Source organism: Danio rerio, chromosome 20 (genome assembly GCF_052040795.2).
Source record: "Danio rerio strain M-AB ecotype USA chromosome 20, GRCz13ab, whole genome shotgun sequence".
NCBI classification, from domain to species: Eukaryota; Metazoa; Chordata; class Actinopteri; order Cypriniformes; family Danionidae; genus Danio; species Danio rerio.
The window spans coordinates 31424678-31448632 of NC_141040.1; the positions used below are offsets into that span (position 1 = coordinate 31424678).

Sequence of the window (23955 nt, forward strand, 5' to 3'; positions counted from 1 at the left end):
TTTGCTAAAGATGCTTGGATAATTACACAACGCATTGTTTCCCTTCACCATCAGAACAAAAACATTGTTTTCATACTTGCACTGTTCTTACTGTGGGAGCACTGTGTGTTATGCAATACATTTTTATGAAAGCATCTGGACACCTCATTCTTGCCCCTTGTCATCATTCTGATTGTATTGTATATTGTGTCTGTGTGCAGGTCGAGTGATGGCTTGTGTTCCTCAGGTCAAGTGTGTTTTGTTGTTTGGCAAATAGCCATGTCCTCGGTCTGGCTGCCTGTGTTGATTATTCTGGGCCAAAGTTGCAGCCTGTGACCCAGTTTATTTGCAGAGATGGAGCTGAATAAGTAATTGTTAAAGTGTGATGAGAAACAGCTCACGTTTTCTGTCTTTTCCCCATCATTCTATTTTTGCTTGTGTTCTCTCTACAATCACTCGCTGTCATCCGTGTTACTTCAGCCTTGTTTTGTCTTGCGCTCTCACTCCTTCTGCATCCCTCGTTTCCTCAGAGTAAGTAGCTCATGACATGAAGTCTGGTTAAAATGCTATTTACAGAGAGAGAGAGTATTCTCGGGTGCTTTGAGCACCAACGCTGCCTGTCACTGCTGTACTCACACAGCTGTGTGTGTGTGAGTGTGTTTGTGAGAGAGTGTATTTGTATGTATAGTCATGTAGGTGATGCTGTCTAAGTGGTAATTAAACATCAGTCTGTGAGTGTGTCGAACTGTGACACTCGGGAAACAGCTGACAGAGATAGAGAAATACAGAGAGATGTCAGTTGAAGCAACAGTAGAAACATCTCAGCACAGGCTCTGAGATTGAGAGAAAAAAAAAGAAAAAAGGAAGATATACTGGTAACAAATGCACCTGATTTTCCAGGTCAACTTTTAAAAGGCAAAACAGTACTGGATGAGAAATAATTTTTTTAAGAATCAAGAAGATAATGTTATGAATTATTTACAGCAATGTACTTTCTGTGCTTTCTGTTTCAAGGGTTACTTTTTTAAAGGGATAATTCACCCATAACTGTACATTTACTCATCCTGAAGGGGTTCCAAAACCTTTCTTTTTATGAAAAAAATTATTTTTATGTTGAACACATAAGAAGATATTTTAAAGAACTTTACAAATTGGTAATCCTTACATTGCTGCTGGTCTCGTTGCTAAAGTGCTTCTCCTGACACCTATAGTAGGAAAAAACTACCATGGAGGTCAGTGGTTGACTTTTTGCATTCAACTGAAAAAAGAAACGTTTGTGAAGGATGAGTAAATGAGGACAATATTTTCAGTTTTGGGTGATCTAAATCACTCTGCCTGGTGCAGCCACAGTTAAGCTGCAGAGGTTCTTGACTAACGCCAGAATGAGAGTATAATTCCTATTAATATTTGCCTAAAAATAGTCACTTTTATTTATCTGTCATTGTTGTTGTTACACAATAATACAGAATACTTAATCTTTAAATAGGAAATTATCAAAACTCTTTTTTTTTTAACTATTTGCTAATGTTTAAATCAAATTCAATTCATTATGCTCAGCTAAACTTAAAGTAACCCTGCTAGAACAAGAAATCATCTGAGTGAAGTTTATTTGTAATCTAAATTCGAGGATCGCTTATGACTGTTCACTGCTGGTCCCGATTAATTCATCAATCAATTGGTTCCAAACTCACTATAAATAACCAGAGTTTTCTCATCTCAGTATCTTCGTCTAGAAGAACCGTCCCTCCTCCTCCTCCTTTCCAGAAGGGCAACACAGTGGCCCAGTGATAAGCACTGTTGCCTCACAGCAACAATGTCTCTGGTTAAAGTCCCTATTAAGTTTGCTCGTTCTCCCTGTGCTCGCATGGGTTTCCCCGGGTTTTCCGGTTTGCTCCCACAGTCCAAAAACATGCAAAAAATAAATTGAACATACCAAATTAATACCATAGCAAGTTCTTAGCGAGCGTACATCTCGCCATCCTATTAACCAGGAATAAGTCGGGGAGTTTATCGAGATCTACCCGAGCTCAAACTGCCCTCTCGCCCTTTTGTGTTTCATGAAAAAAAGTCATAATTTTCTGCAACCTGTCCCTTTAAAATAAAAACCAGCATGTCATTTACATATTTTTTTTATTTCAACTAAAAATCATGTGACCTTCTTTTTGTCTTGCTTTCTGTATATTTTTTTACTTCATGCCCTCTAATCATTTTGAAATATCCCCTTAAACCTGCCTCTCTTCACACCCTGTGTCATCATAAATGAATGCTAATAAGATCACCAGAGATTACCTGCTTTTCATTTTGAACCCTAACACCCCCCCTCCACCCCACACTTTTTTTTTTTTTTTTTTTTGCATTTTCACCACCTTTCAAGTGTTTTTTTTTCAAGTACAGTAGAAGAACCTTTATTGTCATTCAAAAGAAAGGAGGAAATACAATAAAGCACACAGGGCAGACAGATATTGACAGAGCCGATCCTTGAGTCTCTGAGCTGGATTATTTGATGTTTTCAGTCGGCCAGTATTCCTTTGAAAAAAATGAAGGGGGCTGAGCCTCCACCCCACCCACTGAATCCCCTTTTCTCCATATTATATCTAAAAAAGGGGGGGGAATTCAGGGTTTCGATCATGTCCTTGAAGCAGCTGAGCCCCGGTTGCTCCTCCAACAACTACTCAACCTGTTGTTGGCCACAATATTGAATGGAATCAGCTCCTATAGTGGCTTCTAGTTCCTCTTTGTTGCATTCACGCTCTTCCAGCAAGCTGAATATGTTCTGCCAGATTGAATCAAAACAAGTGCATGCTAATAATCGCTAACAAACTCAGATGTGCTAGCATGCTGTTGAAAAAGCCTCCCCATTATTTCTGAAAGCAATGCCTCCTGGCATTACATGACAAAAGCATCACGTGTCCCTCAGGGCAAGGTCGCGGTGCGCAATTCACAAATACCCAAGTCAATAATGACGGGAGCTCAAAGCAGCTGCCAGACAATATTAAGACAAAGAGGCGAATGAGTGTGAACATGGCGGCTCAGCAGGTAACACAGGTGTCGGAAATGGCAGTGGAAGGTGTTGAGTGATGTCGTGGTGTTTTGGGTACACCATTTAAATTTCACAGCAATTATTGAGCTCCGGTGCCCTTTAAGCTGATCTTTTTCTAGCCATAGGCATCCAAGGCTCTCAATGGCGTGTCATATATGAATCAGTGGATTCATGCTGATATTATCCCAGGGAATATAGTGGGAATGAAAGAGATTCTATAAGCCATTGAGTGTGTTTCCATAATTTAACAATGTAAGTGTATTCAGTAAGATTTAAAGGGGAAAAGACATATTGGATTACTTGTTCAGTTGCAAAAGCATCATGAAGGGAAATGAAAGTATAATTTAGTACTAGATCATCTAGTAACAATGCTTCCAGCACAGTTTAGACAAAAAAGTGGTGTAGGATTTACTTTTGAAACATTTTTCACTCAAATAATTGTTTGGTCTCTTTTGTTAAGTAATTTTAAAAGGGAAATATTTTAATTATGAAATGTTTATGGTAAAGCATTGTCATGTATTAATTTGTACATGCTCTTTTTTCACATTTTTACATACTATATCTATATACATTTTCTTAAGTATTATTTTTTCACTATAAAAGTGAATTTAAACTAAATAATACTATAACAATATAATTCACACTCACATAGGACTACAAATATGCTGGTAAATGGACTACAAGAACCAGTGATCCAACACACACACACACACACACACACACACACACACACACACACACACACACACACACACACACACACACACACACACACACAACCGGTTCCTGATCCTTACTGATTGCAAACTCACAGCTGATGCTGCTCAAGTAGTGATTACACACACATATATACAGCTCACTTTGAAACACTCAAGTTAACACTAAAGTGACATTAAAACGCGTTTCCTTTGTCTTGTTTTGCCGTGTTTTGATTACCTAGTTTATCTGTTTATTCTGACCACTTGCCTGTGACTTTGACAATGTTTCTGGATTACCTGTTTACATCTGTTTGCCTGTGTTGACCATTGCTTGCCTGACTTCCCCAATAAACCTGTATTTGGATTCGCACCTCCGTTGCCAGTGTCACACCCCTGGCTACAATAATAATACAAATGTAATAACACTGTTACATGTGATCTTTAGCAAATTCCAAAATGAATTTTCTTTTTTTAAAACAGTAAATGGAAATATTTTAAGATGGTTGATTTAGTTTTTTATGTATTTGAAGAAAAGTGTGAAACGGCCATTTATTGGTTACTGACCCTAGCAAAATATGAATAATTATTATTTGCCAGTCAAAATTATCTGTATGTTAATTGAGTTATCCTGTCATCATTTCAAAAGCAGAATTCATCAGGTTTTAAGTTAATGAAGTAGAAACCTTTATTGTGTATTTTGTTCTTAAAGTCTCATAATTAATTTGAAGTCTTCCCCGTGTTGTACATATTTGAAATTAGACATATGCTGTTATTCAGTCAATCGATATAGTGTGTTAATATATTTACATTCAGAATATTCACATTGTGTTTGCAGTGCTTAACAAGATTGCACCAAATACTTGAAGACGTAATTGGTTAGATTAATAGCTGAAACATCATTATTTTTACATGTTAACCTGGCCTACTACACTGAAAAAAATGTTATGTTGAATTTACTTAATTTTATTACGTCAAGGGGTTGCACAAAATAATTTTATCTAAATCCAGATATATTTTTTAAGTTAAGTGAATTTATATTTTTTAAGTTGAGTTTACTTATATTTTATAAAGTGGTTCTACTTATATTTTATACATTGAGTTTATTAATCTCTTTCAGTAATTTCAGATTAATTATATTCATAATTTTAGCTAAACTATTTTGAGTAGAATTAACTCAAATTACTTGTGCAACCAGATCAATTTAATCGTTTAATTTCTACATATTAAAATTAATTTTAATCCAATATTTTTTTTTTAATCTATTGTATCTTTCATTAATATTTAGACAAATAAAGCAAACCCAATATTTTCAACTCTAACTTTATTTTTGTGATCCAAGAGATATTTTTGCTCTCTCAAAGAATGGCAGTAATGTAACTCAGTAATCATTTCTCAAATTGTTTTCTTATAACAAAATGCAGTATATCATCCATTAACATAAAATACATTGTACCATTCGTAACAAAACAAGTGCACCAGATTAGCTGGAAGACAGCGAACACTGAATAACTTGCATGAGATTATATTTAACTGCAAACTTACATTGAGTCAATATTCCAAAACATCATTAGTGCAGCTTTAAATATTCACAATAGTGGCTGTATACATACACACACAGGAGAACTTTGGAGGGAAGCCTTTTAACACACAACAAAACATATACAAGTAACAAAATACACCAGTACTATACAGAACAAAAAATACTATAGTACAAGAACTGTCCACAGCTGCAACACAGTGCACACTGAGGACCTGATGCTGAAATTACAAAAAACTGTAGTTACATTAAAAAAATACTAATTAAAAAAAAGATTGTTATATAACAAAATAGATTTTATGTTTGGCTGAGGTGAAAAAGTTGGTGTATAAATATGGAAACAGACTTACTAAATAAAATGAAACGTGACTTAAATGTCCACTGAAGCTTAAGCTACTCTAAAAAAAATAAAAATAGTGTCAAATGAAAACATCACATCTGTGTGAAGCAATGAGGAGGCTGTAACATTCTCACATGAAACTAACAAGAATTGTCATAATTTCATGTTTTACACATGGTTCCCCATTGTTTGAACTTTGACTGGAGCTCTTTTAATGACGTCATCTCATTGTGTCCTCTTCTTATGCAATGCCTTAATGGTGCAGACATCATCAACTGTTTATCTCAAAGCGCTTAACTTCTAAAATTCATATGGCGTTAATGGATGGATGGATACTTTTTGTGCTGAGTGTGGATAGAAACCTGGCCTATTTACAGGATTGCAATTTTTATTTCAGGTGAATATTCCACTAAATCCAATGACAACTTTAAATGTTCACACCAGTGGCTATGTATTACAGTCCACCACTCACTTTGTTTTCAGTTTGAAACATTTTCTAGGGCTGCATTTTACATCATACTATATGTTTTCTATCGCCTCCCAAACCAGATTTAAAAATGCAGCTTAGCAGCGTTTACATGAGCGGCTGAAGAAATCCTACAGTCCAGCAATGATTTTGTTCTTTAGTCCAAGGACTTTGGGGGAAAGTCTTTCTCCATCCATTTTCAAGAGCACATTTTGAATGAATTCATAAGAGTATTTCAGCTCTTTGGGGTAGGCCAAGTTCAATACATAGATGACTCCCAGCATCATTGCAGATGCTTGGGCTACAGATCCAATGTTGTCCAGAATGATTTCTCCTTCAACATAAATGTCATCATGTGCTCCAATTTCTCCACCCTCCTTGTTGATGACATATACGCCCATGGTGGAATTCTGCAGGTCTCTCTGGATGCCATCTCCTTCAATGTCCTGTATATTTGTAGAATATAAGAAAAACATGAATTTATGTAATAGATTTTAATGACCTGCAAATTCTAAATTTCTTTATATTTACAATACATAATTACACTGGTCAGTAAAACCATTGAAAATATTTTTGTCAGTTAAGTAAAGGTTCATGTGAATTAACAAACCAACAATGCATGAAATATAAACAAATGTACAGTGATTTAGAATAAATAATTGTGTAAGGTTATTTACAATGTGTCAGATCATATTATATGGCGATTTATTATAAACTGTTTGTGAAATCAGAAACAGAAAAATTTCTTCGCAATGCAGTCCACAAGCCTACTACTACTAAGTACATTGTGAGATATTATAACTGAGTCAACAAGTCAAGAATTTGTTAATTTAATTAAAATTAATTAATTATTTATTCTGTCTTCATGCCATATCACTAACTCTATTAGTATTTGGATTTGTCATGTTCCACTTCTATCCTAAAAGTATTAGTTTAAAATTTGGGAGCAATAAATGCAATGCCAACATAATTGGTCTTTGTGTTTAACGTTAGAGCAGAAACAAAGTTGAACAACATCAACCTGCTAGCTAAACCCTGGTCTTTCACTGGACTATCGGCTGTGGTCGTACTAGCTGGTCCTCTCGTGTCATCTGCAAATCTGCAATTTAGTTATGAAACATTTGAATGCTTCTACTACATCTACTTTCACCCCCACCTTTACGTTTTAAACTCTGATAAGGCGAGTCGGAGACAGTCCACGAGGACTGCGACCCATGCAGCTGCCACGAAAGAGAAGCTTGTTTACTTTTCCTACGCGCATTCCGCGAAGACCTGCCTCTGATTGGCTAGTGTTCGTTGCAATCGTTGGTTAGGTCAAAGAAGCTCTTTGGTTAGGTTTGCGCAAGTGGAGCGACGTCACGATCGGTCGGAGCCAGTCAGCGTCAGAGCAGGGGCGGGTCTACGGGTGTAAAAAAAATACAAACTTTTAAAGAAACGATAAATTCAGGTACCCAACGTAACTTATGCCTGCCATTATGTTTATGTAGAAACATAAATTCTTGCCGCCAGTGCACATTAACCACATTTTACCAACATGATTTCACAGGTCTATTTTGTTCTAATGTTAACACATTGACAAGATTAGAAGAAATGCTTACAGCCAGTCAGGAATAACGTTATGTAATGTTAGGCTTGGCCAGTCTAACGTAACGTACTAACCTTACACAACTCACGTAGTTAAGCTAATCGCTGACACCTTAGTTGTAATTTAATTTAATGTAACGTTAATTGATATAAAAACATACCAATTTAGCATTAGCTAAACACATTTTTCTATAAAATGTTTAAAAGTGTAAACAGAACCCTGTTTAAGTAACACACCAATGATTATATATTGATTACTTACCGAAAATGCAGAGCTGGATGCAGCATTCAAATGAGTGCATCACGTTCAATCTCCCCGCCTTGGCCCCTTCAGGAAAAAAAGTGTCTGCACATGCGCAGACCGGATAGTATATGGAAATTAAATGAAACGTATTTTTTTCTAATTACTTTTAATTGAATGAAATTAACTTGTTTTAAACAAAAGCAGTGAATTTGAAAATTAATAATAAAAAATAAGTAGGATTAAATAACACATTAAAATCAGTGAAATTAACCAGATAAAAACATGTAACATTTACAAGGGGTCAGAATCATTTTTTTCAGTGTACACACTGAAATATTGATAGAAAATCTTATATGGCTAGATTAACACTGTGCAATAGGGCTCCAATTAACATAAGTCTTGATTAAAAACACAAAAGCATTTTTAACCTGGTAACACTTTACAATAAGGTTCATTAGTTAATGCATTTACTAACATGAACTAATAAACAACACTTGTACAGCATTTATTAATTATAACTAAACATTTACTAATGAATTATTAACATTTAAGTCCATGCTTGTTAACTTTAGTTAATGCACCATGAGTTAACATGAACTAACAATGAACAACTGTATTTTCATTAACTAACGTGTATTAACATGAATAAATACTTTAGTGAATGTATTGTTCATTGTTTGTTCATGTTAGTAAATGCATTACTTAACGTTAACTAATGCACCTTATTGTAAAGTGTGACCGTTAACCTTATATGATGCTAATGTCTTGTATTTAATGCCTAATAATGTGATAAATTTAGTCAAACATCATAATCATTTTATTACATGGAGTTCATAGTTAATGCAATGCATTGTGGAGTGTCTATTAAGGTATAACAGCAGAGTAACTGTAATTGTTTTTTAAGTGTTGATTTTTATTCATGAAAAACATACTGTAATGATAATTTTTTAAATAAAGTGCCACCTATTGTACTTTATAAGCCTTTTGGTTAAAACATTTGTGTACTTTCAACATAAAACAATAAATTGTGTATATTTTACTATTATACCTGTTAAAGCAGTGTTTCTCACCCATGTTCCTGAAGGACCACCAACACTGCATGTTTTGGATGTCTTTCAGTCTCTGCTAATAAGCTGATGATTTGAATCAGGTGTATTTGGTTGAGGAGACATGGAGAATGTGCAGAGCTGGTGGTCCTCTAGAAACATGGTTAAGCTACCAACATACTGTAGGCTCATTTTGAAAACAAAACCCTATATACATTCCTGGAGATCGCATATTATGTTGCCAGAAGTATGTATGACTGCATTTCGTCTTTAAAATTAACGTTATGGGTTGTTTTTGGGTTGTTTAACGTTATGGGATGCTTTTGAAAACACTATTGGCTGGGTTTAGGTAAGGAGGAGGGTAAGTCAGTTAGTCAGTCGACAGCGGCTTCTGATGGATTTACTTGAAAACAAAAGGCAAGAATGGCACTCGCTAGAGAAATTTGAGATTTGAAAAAGTGTACACAGCGGCCACTAGTGGATTCGCGAAAACAAAAACAGCTAAAAACGTCACTCCTGAAACATATTTAGCACTCTTCAGAAATGTATACAGGGGTACGTTTTAGAATATGCCTGGGTTGCGAGAATCACTGTTGGAAAGTAATTGTTTCTCAGCTTAAGTCAATAATGTGATAATCCCATATACTGTACCATGATAAAAGGTTGATCGATTAATAACAAGAAAATATGATACTGTCATAAGCTTATTTAAAATATAACTTGTATCAAAAAGCTGGACTCCCCCACCCCCCACAGTATAACATAAACTTGTTAACTGTGGTTTCAGTTACAGACTCACAGGGAAATTCTGTTATACATGATCTCTGACAACTGCAAATACTTGTAAGAAAATATTCATACTGAGAAAGCCTGTTTAAGTTTGTCAAGGCAAATTCTAATGCTGACTTGACAAAGACTCAGCTTAAAAGCCTTGAAATTTTGAAGGTTATAGGAGAAGGTTGTAAAAGAAGGAAAGAAATCCTTTAGAAAGATTTCCTTTTATAGAAAAAGTCTTTTATCCAAGCCTGCGATTTTAAGCTATTACTGTCAAAATGAAATTCTGTTTTTCAAGAAAAAACTGCCATATTGATGATAAGCTTTGTTTTGGGTCAGAGAGTTTTTATCTATTTTTCTTCCAGCTGCAGAAACCTCAGACAGCTCAACAGAATTGAAGACACCTGCAATTTTTCAGTGGTCAGAGTTTTAGATTTACCTGCTGCCATGGTTTACACTGGACTTTCTTAAATATTTAACTCATTCAGGGAGAACAAAGCAATGAGAGGAATGAAGGGCAAATAAAGATATGTTAGACGTCTAGTCACATAATGAGCTTCAAGACAGGCTGCAGGGGGATTAGAGAGGCTGGTGACAAATTATCCTTAAGTAACCTAAAGGCTGTCTCAGCTAATAACCAGGTGACTCTTGCTTGACATACATTGACACAAGTGGGCAAGATGCCAGATTGACTTATTTACCCTTTTAATGTGTGTGCACTATACTTCTTGAACAGTTGGGGTCAGTAAGATTTGTTTTATAAAAGAAATCAATACTATTAATCAGCTGTGGCACGTTTATTTGATAAAAAGTCAGTATACGTCAGTAAAGACATATATAATGTCTTTAATTAACGTATAATGTTACAAATACATGCTGTTCTTTTTCTTATTTCTAAAGAAACTCACAGTTGCCATAAACATCTTAAGCAGCACACAGCAGTTTGAAAACTTTAATTATAAATGTTTAGTGCACTTCAAATCAGTGTATAAAAATGTTTCAAAATGACCATGAAAACTGAAGAAAAAATGTTGTAAATTGAAACTGAAAACAATTATTTTAATTGCTTTAATAACTTTAGTGTGTTTTTGATCATATAGTATTAGAAGTAATACACTACTACTACTAAATATTAATTATTATTATTATTATTATTCCTTTACTGTACATCCTTTCTGGTGCTCAATAACAATAAGAAAACAATAAAGTTAGACAAAAAGGGCAGGCTAACTTAAAAGCAATTACAAAGACAAGGTGAAAAAATTGCAAAAACTGAATCAGATGCCGCAGATACAGAACTCAATTATTATAACATTTTCTTTTTGAGAAAAGATTTTAATTCTGAAATATTAATAATAAAGAGGAGAGATGAGTGAGTGTGTGTGTGTGTGTGAGAGAGAGTTCCAGAACTTACTGTAGGTGCAACGACACTGAATGATCTGCCCTCATCAATGATCTGCCAGTCAGAGGATCACAGTGACAAGAATGTTATGAATTAGTCAGTTACAGAGGTATGGGGGAGCTAAGCCATGTAATGATTTAAAGATATAATTGCAGCCTGGAAGACTTAGTTTAAAGACACTGAATTTTTGTAAAGTATGCATGTGGTCTTATTGTGAATGATTTATTGATGCAAATTATATTCCTAAAATGTAATAACTTGCCTCTCTTGTGCTCTGATTATTCATGCATTGTTTTCACAAATTAACATTCGTTCTGGTTTCATTTTTGTATGTAGCATCCATTTTCACAAGCCAAACTATTTGTCAGAGGCAAACTCGTCTTATGAATGGGCTGCTTCACAATAGAATAAATAAAACACTAGAAATAAAATGCACTGCAATTGAAATTTAAACCTTGTCACATCTTTTCTCAACAGATAAGACAAAAACACTCTTTTCTTAGGAGTTAGTTTGGAGGGGATTTGAGTTTGGCAAGACACTAAAACAGACTCTTATCACCTGCATCTGTCTGAGTTTACTGCATTGTGTCAGCTTGACCAATGGCTGTATTACATATTGTTGAGGGAACGGCACCGCAGAGCAGGTGAATCTACTACTGGACAAAGTCCTGCAAGGCTATATGTCATACTTTCTGCTGTAGCACAACATCTCTCTTCTTTCACTCTACCTTATTCACCAATTCATTATCATCCCACACACACACACACAAACACATAAATATTACATATTAATTGGCATTCTTCCTCTCCCCGGTCACCTAGAGGCAGGGTCTGCCTGGTTAATAGTTAACAGCATTGTTTTCTGACTATTTGTGAAAGCAGGAGGTCTGTAGCTTTGCTTGCGGGCTAATGTTCTCATTACCATCTCGCAGCTCACCTGTTTGTTTTATCTTGCTCCATTGATTTATCCATCAGTGCTGCCATCCCTCCATCTAACCAGCTCTTATTTAGATTTTGCTGATCACCGTCCTAAAAGGAACGGTTCAACCCTAAAATGACAGTGTACACCATTGGGCTTTTCTAAACTTGATTGATATTATATGTTCTGCACTGAAAACATGATGTCTGCAAAATGGTTGCAAATAATTTATATTTGTTGATATTAAACAAACAAATTAAATTTAGTAATATTCAACTTATTTTGTTTGTTTAAATTCAGTCGAAATAAATTGTTTACAACCACTTAACTTAAAAACAAAATCGTAAATCCAAGAAATCATCTTTGAATATTTTTTTTCAGTGTGTAAAAGACAAAAGAAGATATTTGTGCATTAGTTTACTGACTTTATTCATTGACTTAACTATTAAGGGCAGCTTTACAGTCTTAAAAAGGGGAAAACAAATGAAGCCAACTTCATCAGGCATGAGTCATACAGCAAAGAAACACAATGCTTCATTTTTCAGGTCAAGTCATTTAAGTGTTATTTCAGTTCAGTGACAATTTGAAGTTCATCAAAAATGAAATAAGTTTAATTAATCTGTCAGCATCTCTGTCAGCAATAGTGTAGTTATTCAGCTTGAGTCAGTTTAATGTTGATTTAATTCAGTTCCAATGTTTAAAAATTGGTCAATTATTATGCCAATTTCTGCTATATCACAGCTCTACAGTAGGCAGTAATGTTTTTCAGTTTGGGTCATTTGGATTTTGTTCAATTTCACAGTTCCCATTTGAGTTATAAAAATAGTTCTAATTTAGCTCCTCGGATATAACAAGGGAATGTTATTCAGTTTGATTCAGCTAAATTCAGTTAAATAACTGTCAAAGCTGCAGAATTTGTCAATTGTGGAACCATTTTGATTACACTCTCAGAAATCAAGATAAAAAAGTTGTCAATGGGACACTACTTTTTCAAAAGGTAGACTTTTGTACTTGAAGTAAGAGTAGAGGAAAAACTGGAACTACGTGTCTGGTTATTAGTTTGAGTGTACTGTATTTTACCATTATAGACTTGTTGTTTACACACTCTGTGGACCAAAGACCATAGAATACACAAGACATGTCACTCGCATAGTTTTGTGGTCAATAAACACACTGGAATTTCAGTGAATACCTGCTTCACAGACACAAAAAAATATATTCAAATGAAGCTTGAAATCTGTACTTTTAAACGAACCAACTATACTTAAAAACAAAAGTTTTTTGGTTTTGTAATCTATATGAAATGAACGTGACAGTCCGTCCTGTCAAACACACATCACATGACAGCAGCAATTACTTTAATGCCCACAAACTTGTAAACGAAGAGTAACTGGAGGAGATTCACCATCAAAACCAAGTTGTTAACTACTTCTAAAGACCAGTGTGGTCTGACAAAGCGTTATTCAAAGAATGATAATGTGTAGAACAGCTATTACTGAGGTTGGTGTCATGATCTTGTTCGTTTTGATTAGCTTGAGCAACCTGAAAAAAATGCAGATTTTGTTTGATTTGGACGTTTAGAAACAAAACTTGATACAGTTGTTGTTTAGTTGTATTAGTGATTCCTAATATGTAATGTAAGCTTGGAACAGTTTTGGAGTATTTAATGTTTCCCCATTCAGACAAAATGCCAGAGCATACTGCCCGAGAGGCGTATCAAAGATGACCGCCAAGTGAAATGACTTGCCTTAATGGGACTTTGCAGAGGATAAACATCCCCTTTGTGAACTCTTTAGGTACAAATGTTTGAAAAGCGTTTGTAATTAACGTTTATTTCTGAAAGTGTATAAAAAAAGCTCTACAGAATTCTGTTTTTATCCAGTTTCAGTCAGTTCAGTATTGAAATTTAGACCCCACTGACTGATTTGTAAGATTTTGAACAACCCTTCCTTTTTAATAATCACTCAACTGTCACAATATCATTCTTCTCAGGTTTACTGAGCTCTTTGGTCTCTTTTTTGTTATGTTAATAATAGGAAACAGACTGACACATGTGTATGAGCAGGAAGACACTTATTATACCGTGTTTCCTTGCTCCTGTTTCACACACACTAACTCAGTCTCTTTGAAGTCCAGCAGATCGAGTAAAGGGGGCTCCTCGACACTCATGAAGTATTCATGCCAGTGTGTGTGAAAGTGCATGCTTTGCACGTCAGTGAAGTGTGTTGGTGTGATTGAAAGAGAGAATGTGCGTGTGCGCGCACGTGTGTGTGTGTGTGTGTGAGGAGCATGCTGCTATCAGTGGCGCTTTGCACAGCAGCTGTGTACTGACACTCTGTCTGGGAGGAGAATGGGAAGGGGGCTGGGCTGAGGAGAAAGTGAGAGAGTGAGTGCAGCAGAGCGAGAGTGAGAAGGTGAGAGCAACTCCCCAGATTGAGGAAGAGAGACGCTGAGAGTAGACGGAGAGGACCGCTGGACTTCTGCCAGGGTTTCCCAGCAACAGCACAAGCAGGATTCCACTCTTTTTTTTCCCCCCATCATCATCCCAGGGGATTTGCCATTTCTACTGCTTTCCCTGGGAGTTCCATCATTGGGAAAGTGGTGGGAAGGAGCGCAGCAGAGAGGGATGCCATGCCCCCGCCCAGCCTCAATGCAGAGGTGTGAGGGATACCTTGGAGGAAACCTGGAAAAGAGAGATGAAAAGTTGATCACAGCTTTGGGATACAAACCCATCACCTTCTGACAGGAGGAACTTTGGGAAGTTGACCCTTTGGATATGTGGAAATAAAGAAGATGCTTCACTGCTGGAACTCGTCTTTGCTGCAGAAAACTTTTAGGGGTCATCATGCTCGTTTCTGACATCTGCTTCTCACCCCTCTCCTCTCGTCGCACCTGTATCCACTTCTTCGTCTGGGAATTTGCATGAATGGACCCCTGATGACAGTGACAGTAATCACATCGCCCCGTCCTCCAGCAGACTCCTCTAGCCCCCAGTCTCCTGCCCGCCCCGCGCACCCGCCCCGCCTTGCTCTCACATGTGCCGGCAACCGTGGAGTGCTCTTACCGGGGTCTGGAATGAACAAGTTAAAAAGCTGCTTTTCTCACCGCTGTGCTGGTATGACCTCTGAACTGAGATAATGGATTGGAGAGAACTGTGAGTATACTGTAGTCGACTCTTTCAAGTTTTTTTTTTTTTAATAATGCAATCGTCTGGGTTTGTGGTTCAACTGGTGCTCTCAATATTAGTCCTAGAACAGCTTTGGATAAGATGTCAATTTTGTCATCATGTGCTCAGCAAGCATCAATGCAGTCCAATACTGTGTGACTTTCTTTTGTGCATGTTCATTATCACGCTTTATTGAATATCAGCTAATTTTAAAAATGTCCAGCAAAATCCTACAGTGGATCAGTGAGGACTTTGAGAACAAAATACAGAATGAAAATAGATTCAAGATATTTTCAAAGATGCTTTAAATGCTTTTGTCCATACTATAAAAGTCAGTGGGGTCTAAAACAATACTGAGTGAACTTAGAAAAACACCATTAAAAATATGTACAGATGTTTAGTATGTACTGATTGATTCGGTGTGTTTTGTTTAAGATGATGGCTAATATAGTTTTAATTTAACTGAATTGCTCCTCTAATGTGCAGCTCCATTGTTCACTCCATCATTAAGGTTGCAAAAGTGTTTTACTGTCTACAGTTACATTGGTTTGCTCTCGGTTGCAACTTGCAACCCTGAAAGCTCACCTGCATTAAAATTAGAGATAACCCCGAGGGAGACTGTTCACTGCAGGGCATGGAGATTTAACAGGTGGGTGCATCTGGATCAAACCCAGCCTTGCGTATCGCGCTCACTCTACCATGCTGCTTTTCTCCCACTCTGGTCACTCACCTCTCTTCGCTTCTGTCTGATATCTCAATCTTTTATGTGTGTGTTTGTGACTGTGCTGTGCTTCATAGGAAGCTTGTAAAGCATTTGTCGCTCACGCAGACGCAGTGATTGCAGCTCTCTGCTTCACGTGTGGGTGTGGGTCTGCTCTTTATGTTAGAGGAGGCACTGGATGAGTGTGAGTGTTTGAATAGGTGTGTGTGTGTGTGTGGAGAAGGAGGCGGAGAAGAGGCTTTGTCTCTATAGGTGGGTTAACATTAATAAATCCCTCCTCCTCTCACTCAAGTATTTTTTTGGAACCGGTTATGTCCCCTATTACGAGCTCTTCTTTTTCTCTCTCTCGGTTCATCTCTTTCATTCACACCCAGGGTCCAAAATTAACACTTGTTAAATGCCAGATGAGAATAAAAATTGGCTTTGGTAACTAAGTAATATGCTGCTTATTTCCTTGCTGTATGTGTGTTTGTGTGTGTGGGTGTGTTTGTTTAGATATTTACAGTTGAAGTCAGAATTATTAACCCCCCTGAATTATTAGCCCTCCTGTTTAATTTTTTCCCTAATTTCTGTTTAATGTAGAGCAGATTTTTTTCAAAACATTTCTAAACATAATAGTTTTAATAACTCATTTCTAATAACTGATTTATTTCATCTTTGCCATGATGACAGTAAATAAAATTTTACAAGATATTTTTCATATATTTCTAAACCTAAATATAGTTACCTTCAAAATCAAAATTAAGAAGGATATAATTCGCTTTTTTCCAAAATTATTGGTTTTATGTTATTTGACTTTTTTTTTTTTTTTTGCATTTATGAGGTAAAAGCTTGGTTATGGATGTGACATCTCTCCATTATGGATGTGACAGATGTGAAATTGGCACTTATGTGATTTTGGTAAATGAAATATAATTGTTTAAATACATTAACAGAGACATATTGGAGTATTTTTAAAGCACTGTAAGATGCAAAAAAAGGTTTTGCTATTTTGTATGTTTTATGGCAAGGTTGACATTTGAATGGAATTGATTGTATTATTAGAATTGTACATTAGTATATGTAGTAATGTGCCATAAGTGTATATACGTAGAGTCTCATCTATTTTTTCTCATCTCATTTATTTTTTTACTTTTCCAAATTTTTTATCTTTTTACATAAATTAAATATAATATATGCAAAGTATATTTTGCATTGTTTTAATTAAATAAATGTTCTTTGTTTCATAGATTTTAAATTTGCAGTTATTCTTCAGCTATTTTTCTTTAGCCATTTTTCTTTAGCTATTATTCTTTAGCCATTAACCCCCAAATTATTACTTAATAGTGGTTTCTGCCCCATTTTAATTGAGTTTGTTTTTAGTTTTTTAGTTTTGTTAGTTTCCTACCAATCAAAGTATATTTTTATATTAAAAAAATATTTGATATTTTTGTCTCTATTAATAATTGTAATTGTTTATGCGTACAGAAAAATAATGCATATGGTTTCACAGCTGGCTAGAGACATGTAATGGCAGTAAATTTACATAATGTTATTGTCTGTCCCCCCATTTTAACATGCAGAAGATTATGAAGCGCAGTGTTAATTTCTTACTGTAATCTGTGTGTGTTTGCAGACCCATCCACTCACACCTTTTAATGCACAGTGCATGCACATTTCCTGTGGGGGCCTCCTCTTGTGTCCTTCATGGAGGCTGTAATTACACAGTGTTCTCTGTGATTTTTCACCCCTGAAGAGCCTGTGCTGAAGGAGTTGGTGGGAGAGAGAGAGAGAAAGGATGTGAGGAAGAGTGAGGCATTTAATGAGCTCGAGCTTTTCTCCTCAAGCCCTTCTACCTTGCATGCTAACAGGCTGAAAGACATGAATGTGAACTGGAAAACACACACAGCTGCATTTTTTTTTACCATTAGCACACATGTATGGCCCAAAGCACACAGACATCCAAACACCCCAGCAATATGTGCTTGTTGAGCACTTATTAATAGGGATCCTGTCCTTCCTAAAAGGTTGTGCTCCTCTGGGATGGCTTTACACTAGATGCTGTATGCTGGGTTTCACAGAAGTGAGGTCAGACACTGCTGTTGGCTGATGATGAGTTCTGACTCACTGTTCCAGTTCATCCCAAAGGTGTTCAAAACCTTTATATATTGATTTCATCTGTCCAAGAAAAGCATGTGCCGCAAACTGATAGAAGCATGCTGTTGTTGAGAATGTTATTGTTTGCTGTAACATTATAATGTGGCTTAATTGCATCTTTGTCCAGAGTTTGATTGACAAGTGGTCTTACCAGTGATAATTCCAACATTATATACTCCCTGTTGCTGTCGTGTTATTATTGTTGCTTCCATTTTGCCTGACAAGCATTTTATTAAGTAAAGTTAGTTCAGTACATTACAGTACAGAAATTTTGTGAAAAAGTTTGTGGCTTTGCAAAGAAGACAGCAGGTTCTCAAGTGGGTTGGGGGAATATACAATTTATGTTTATTATTATCAAAAAATCGGTTTTAAAAGTTGTTAAAGTGCATGGTTAGTTTGTTCTTTTAATTTTTTGTATTCACAAATATAAGTGATGGTTATCCTCTGTGTCATTTGCATTATCAAGTGGTAAACTGGTTTACCCTGTTATCTGCAGGTCATATCTAGGGCCAGACAGAATCTGTAGACATTTTTAGCTATTTCTGTGTAGAATTTTGTAAAAAATCTGTGGATTTATGCGGAATGATTTTTGGAGTATCATTACTAAAAACTTAAAAATAAAAATAAAAAATAATACCATATTACATAATTACATAATTTATGTAATGTTTAAATTGCAAATTCAATTCGATCCACTTATTTGGTAAACAAAGCAAGTATCTCAAACATACCTGTCAACCCTCCTGTTTTTCTTGGATTCTCCCGTATTTTAGAGTTCTATCCCTCTATCATCCCTGGCATCCGCAGATTCTGTGTGGGCCTAGTTATATCTGATAATCTTTTTTTTTTTTTTACTTCGTTTTGCGGTACTTTTAAATCCTGAATAGATCATTGAATGCATATTGCAGACATTTCTTTTTGCTGCTGTCTGAAATCAACATGTGGGCTTTCCAAAAATGATTTGAAAACGTATTGGCAAGAGATTTGAAAAGTCAATTAGAAGCCAAATCCATACTTTTGGCTTTGTAGACAGTTATACTGTAATTGTACTACTGTAGTCTAACTGTAATCCAAAAACAAAAGAACAAAATAAACAACAAAAAATATATTCTCTTTACTGAACACTATCAGAAAAAAGGGACACGGTGGTACAAATAATTTTCCTTAAGGAACAGTTTTGTACCTTTGTAAAAACTTTACCTTATGGTACAGAAAAAACCTCTTATGATACCAACCTGTGCCTTTTAAGGTACAATAAAAATATTGTTCCCATAAAAAGGTACAAAATTGTTGAACAACTACTTCATTACAATATCTATGAAAATAAATATAATTAAAAAGGCAAAGTGATCTTATGAATAATATCCATATTAAAACGTGAATCGTCATTTAGAAGTATATGTTTAAAGAAACTCATAAACATGAATTATTATGTTCCAAAACGCAAAACAACTGGTAAAACAAAACTAAAGGTATTGTAAGCTAAACATTTAAGGCATTTTTAATAAAAGTTTGGTAAGCATTTTTGACACAATGGGCTCTGTTTTGATGGTCCATGCGCAGAGCGCAAACGCAGGGCGCAAACGTTTTCAGGGTGTGTCAGAATGCATTTTTGCTAATTTAAGGACGGGAAAATCCGCTTTGCGCCAAGGCGCATGGTCTAAAAGGGTTGAGTTTATTTTCTTAATGAGTTATAGGTGTGTTTTGACAATAAACCAATTAGAGCCTCATCTCCCATTCCCTTTAAGAGCCAGCTGCGTCGCGCCGTAAGCGTATTTTGATGTAAAGTAAGTTCACTTTCGCTTTTGCTCTTGTGGATAGGGAAACCTTTACGCACAGACATTAGCCTATAAATAATTCATTTCGTTTGTCAAGCGCAAAGATTTGTTTCAAAACCATTTCTAAATTCAGTTCTAATTTTTAGCAAACGAATAAATGATTAATAATAACCAAGTGTGGTCAGTTATTTCCAAAAACACCTGCCATGCCCCATATGGTCTAAAATTTGACAGGTGGACAAATCTCAGCTTGTTTTTAATAAAACAAATATAAATATGGATATGATAAATAATACTGCTCATAATAACAACATTATACAAAAGCAAATTGAATGAACTGAAAAAGCCTCCCGAGATGAAGAAAGTAAGGCAGTGGTTTTTAAATCTTCACGTAGGCTAGAAATTAATATGTTTTGTAATATTTTAATCATTTACATTTATATCCATTCCTGTATATATCCTTATTATATATATATATATATATATATATATATATATATATATATATATATATATATATATATATATATATATATATATATATATATATATATATATATATATATATATATATATATATAGCCGGGTGTATGATAGGGCCCAAAGTGTCTTGTCACTGTGGTGGTATCCTTACTGGATCAGATTTGTACCTTTGATGAGGGTACAATATTGTATCTGCAAGTTTTTTTAAAAACCAAAGGTACATTTTGGTTTCCCGTGGTACAAATCATGTCCTTAAAGGTTTGTTTCTTTAAATTTGTTTCTTTGTCTTAAGGTACAATACACACCAGTGACAAGGGTTTGTACCTTCTTTGGTACAACATTGTACCATTTTTTTTTTTTTTGAGTGTTGAAAAGATGTTTTAGATTAAGTCATCACACAAGACAGTTGCGATCTGTTTTGCTTTGGCTGGTAAAAAAAAATAAATAAAATTGAACTACCATTAGTCTGTGGCAATGGCATACAGTAATAGTTTGATTTGACCTTCTTTTAGTGGTATGTGTATTTTTCACATTTAGTTATTTATCTAAATGCTGCTCTCAGTAGTGTGGGCAATGATGGAATATTTGCTAACTTTATAGTGCGTGTAGTTGTAAGTTATTTTCACTCTTAAATAAAAAAGGCTTTTATTTTAAGTATATTAAATCCCACACATAACTTTTATGTGCTCATAATCTTTTAAAATATATACTTAATAGCATGTTCAATACAGGATGAACATGTGACTTCTTTTCGCCTAACTTTCTGCTTGCCACTGTTATGCAGGGCTGCCCAGAAGCTGAACCTCTCCAAACGGAAGAAGCCTCAGCCACTTCCGCCATCTCCTCCGGACCCAGAAGAGCCGTTCTTCTACACTGATGGCTTCAGTGCCGCCCTGCAGCTCTCTCCCCCAGCTGTACCCCCGTGTCTCCTCAGGGCAGGGGCAAAGGTTAAGGACAGCCCTGGGATGGGAAAGGTATGCTAAAGTAATTTTTACCAATATTTGAAAAGTAATCATTTTTTTTGTTCGTTATGAATTGTTCCGATTTAGAGGCTTTTAGATGGAGCAGGATCAAGGTAATCTTGAAGCCATGCCAACGTGATATTTTATACCATTTAATCAGTGCTGGTACAACAGACAAGTTGTAGTCTGTTAATAATATCTAATTACAATGACATTTGAAGTAAGAAGCATCATTAAGATTACACAGATCAGGTAATGCACTTTTAGATTAGTCTTGTATTACTTTTGACAAATTTTTCACATTGTCATGTTTACTAACGATCTAACCTTCATAGATCGCTGGAGAACATTCATATTTACATGCTACAATCCTGTCTCTGTTTTTGTTTTTTTTGTTTTACCCTGTCTGTTGCCTGCCTTTTGACCATCTGCCTGTTGTATGACCATGACCCTGGATTTGCCTGAATACACCCGTTTTCCCCTGTGTTGACCATTTCTTGCCTGACAAACCTGTTAATAAAACCTGCATTTGGATCCGCATCCTGTTGTCAGCATCCCCATTCATATTACACACATAGATTTCAATATTTGGGATTCATGGGTAACACTTTAAAAACTACACCCTATGAATCATTTATTAACCATTAGAAAACTGTTAATTCATTATTTGTTAAGCATTAAGTTTACAATAATAAAAGTGATACCATTATAAATTATTACATTAATTAAATTATAAACACGAATGATTTACTAAAAATATCAAAGTCACAGATTTTTTAATGACAACTAAAGGGAAAATAAAACCCTTGAACAGTATGCTACTGTATTTATTTATCTGCATAGCTTGTGACCATTGGGCAACATAAAAAACCAAGAGCATGCCTTTGAGCGCTTCAAATATTTTAGTTTGGAAATTACATCATAAATTTGCTTTCCAAAACAAAGATGACATTACATAATAAAAGTGTTATGTGAAGGGATGCTGGACAACGGGGGTTAGGATCCTTGTGCAGTTTATAACAAGTATGGTCACGAAGGCAACGGTCAACAGATGTATACAGGCAATGCAGAGTCATGGTCATTAAACAAGGTGAATGGTCAGTATAGTCAGCAAGCAACATAAACAAACAAAGATGGCAAAGCAATGGAAACGTGTGGTAATGTCAAAGTACAGCTCAGATGTGTGTGTGTGTGTGTGTGTGTGTGTGTGTGTGTGTGTGTGTGTGTGTGTGTGTGTGTGTGTGTGTGTGTGTGTGTGTGTGTGTGTGTGTGTGTGTGTGCGTGTAATGTATTTAAAGTCGATCCTCCAGCTGTGTGTTTGTGTGTGCGTGTAATCAAATTGAAACAGGAACTGGTGTGTACAAAGTGCATGATGGAATATGTAGTTCATGTAATGGCAGCTTTGTAGTCTGTTAGCTATTTAAAGCCATTAGATTGCTGATATTCATAAGAAAGTCTTCCAGGTTTGAAATAAAAGTGAATTATTTGAATCATTTTGTTTAAAAAAAAGTCAAATATTGTGTAATTAATAAAAAGTAACTGTAATGATTTTAAATATTTTAGACATATATAATCTAATTACAAGTACTTAATTTAATTATGTAATCCCTAATCAGTTACTTCACAGCACTGTTCATAATTGCAGAGATAATTTTTCGTCTGTGTTAATAAAATGACATGATGTGTAAACCTCTGTTTGCCCTCTGCTCAAGAATTCTCTGTGGGTTTATCGATTTGGCTAGTTCTCTGGTTACCATCAAAGCAGACAGTGTGTGACAGCACGGGTCGCCCCAGTTGTCCTGATTCCCAGGCTCTTGGAATTCCAAGAAGCTCCTGTGGAATGGCAGACGGCATTCCTCACTGTTAGAGAGTGACAGGCTGAGGGAGTGGGAAAAGCACTGTATGAAAACAGACGGGTCAGAGAATGACATCAGGGGGCATTTGGATGAAAGACATATTTTTAGCTTGGAATAGAGTTGTTTATTGGTGCTGGACAGTCTGAGTGTGGAAATGCTTATGATATCACATTGGTATTTCTGTGTCTTGTTCTTGGGTTATGTGAGCATGGAACCTATCAGCATTACTTTTGGTGTTACTGTATCATGTCTCATTGTATGAGAAACAATCAAAAAGCTTAATGTTAACAATCAAAGTGATAATTAAAGATAAATAGGGAGTCAAATTAGTGTTCACACCAACAGATGATAAAATTCTACTTATAATAAGCATGTGCAGTGGTTCTATCTTCTGTTGGCTGGATTTTTGAGTGTTTTTCTGAAGTAGTTGTAAACAGTGTTGGAAGTGATATCAAACATCTTTCCTGTAATTTTAGTTCCCCTTCGGTTGGGGAACTTCAGTGCCATAGAGTGGATTGATTGAAATCCACGAAATGGGAGGATTCGATTCAGAAGCCGCTTGTCTGAAAGCGTATTGAACGGGCCAATGAATGCAATGAATTGGCAGCGTAAGCTTGCACAGGTGTACTTCATTGCCAATTATCCCAGCATATAAGCACACCTGGAGCGAGCAGACGCCATCCTTTTCGCTTCAGAGACTTTCTGATCGAGTCGATGAGGGTTCCTCCTGCTGTGACCAGCGATTCTAAGCGAACGAGAGCATTCTCCTGGTCCAGAGTGTGTACACGCAGTGGCAGACGGTCGAGCTGGGTTTCTCCCTTGCC

General features: G+C 35.8%; 1 protein-coding gene and 1 long non-coding RNA gene across 5 annotated transcripts in view; one reads left to right on the forward strand and one right to left on the reverse strand.

The window, feature by feature from the left end:
• Window positions 1-23955, forward strand: part of kif26aa (kinesin family member 26Aa) — a 159201-nt gene that overhangs the window by 95698 nt on the left and 39548 nt on the right. For 2 of the 3 annotated variants that reach the window (XM_087298277.1, XM_087298278.1), the window contains exon 5: window positions 21098-21287. In XM_087298277.1, the coding sequence (XP_087154403.1) occupies window positions 21098-21287 (190 nt within the window). Of the gene's footprint in view, window positions 1-14459; window positions 15184-21097; window positions 21288-23955 lie in introns of those variants that run through there. The other variant, XM_087298279.1, reaches the window with a different exon arrangement.
• On the reverse strand, window positions 5022-7976 carry LOC147839355 (uncharacterized). Of its 2 annotated transcripts, XR_015518477.1 has the most exons (3): window positions 7907-7976; window positions 7217-7459; window positions 5022-6506 (listed from the first exon to the last, which is right to left on the reverse strand). It is a non-coding gene; the product is annotated as an uncharacterized LOC147839355 (long non-coding RNA). The 2 variants fall into 2 exon arrangements; XR_015518478.1 differs by lacking the exon at window positions 7217-7459.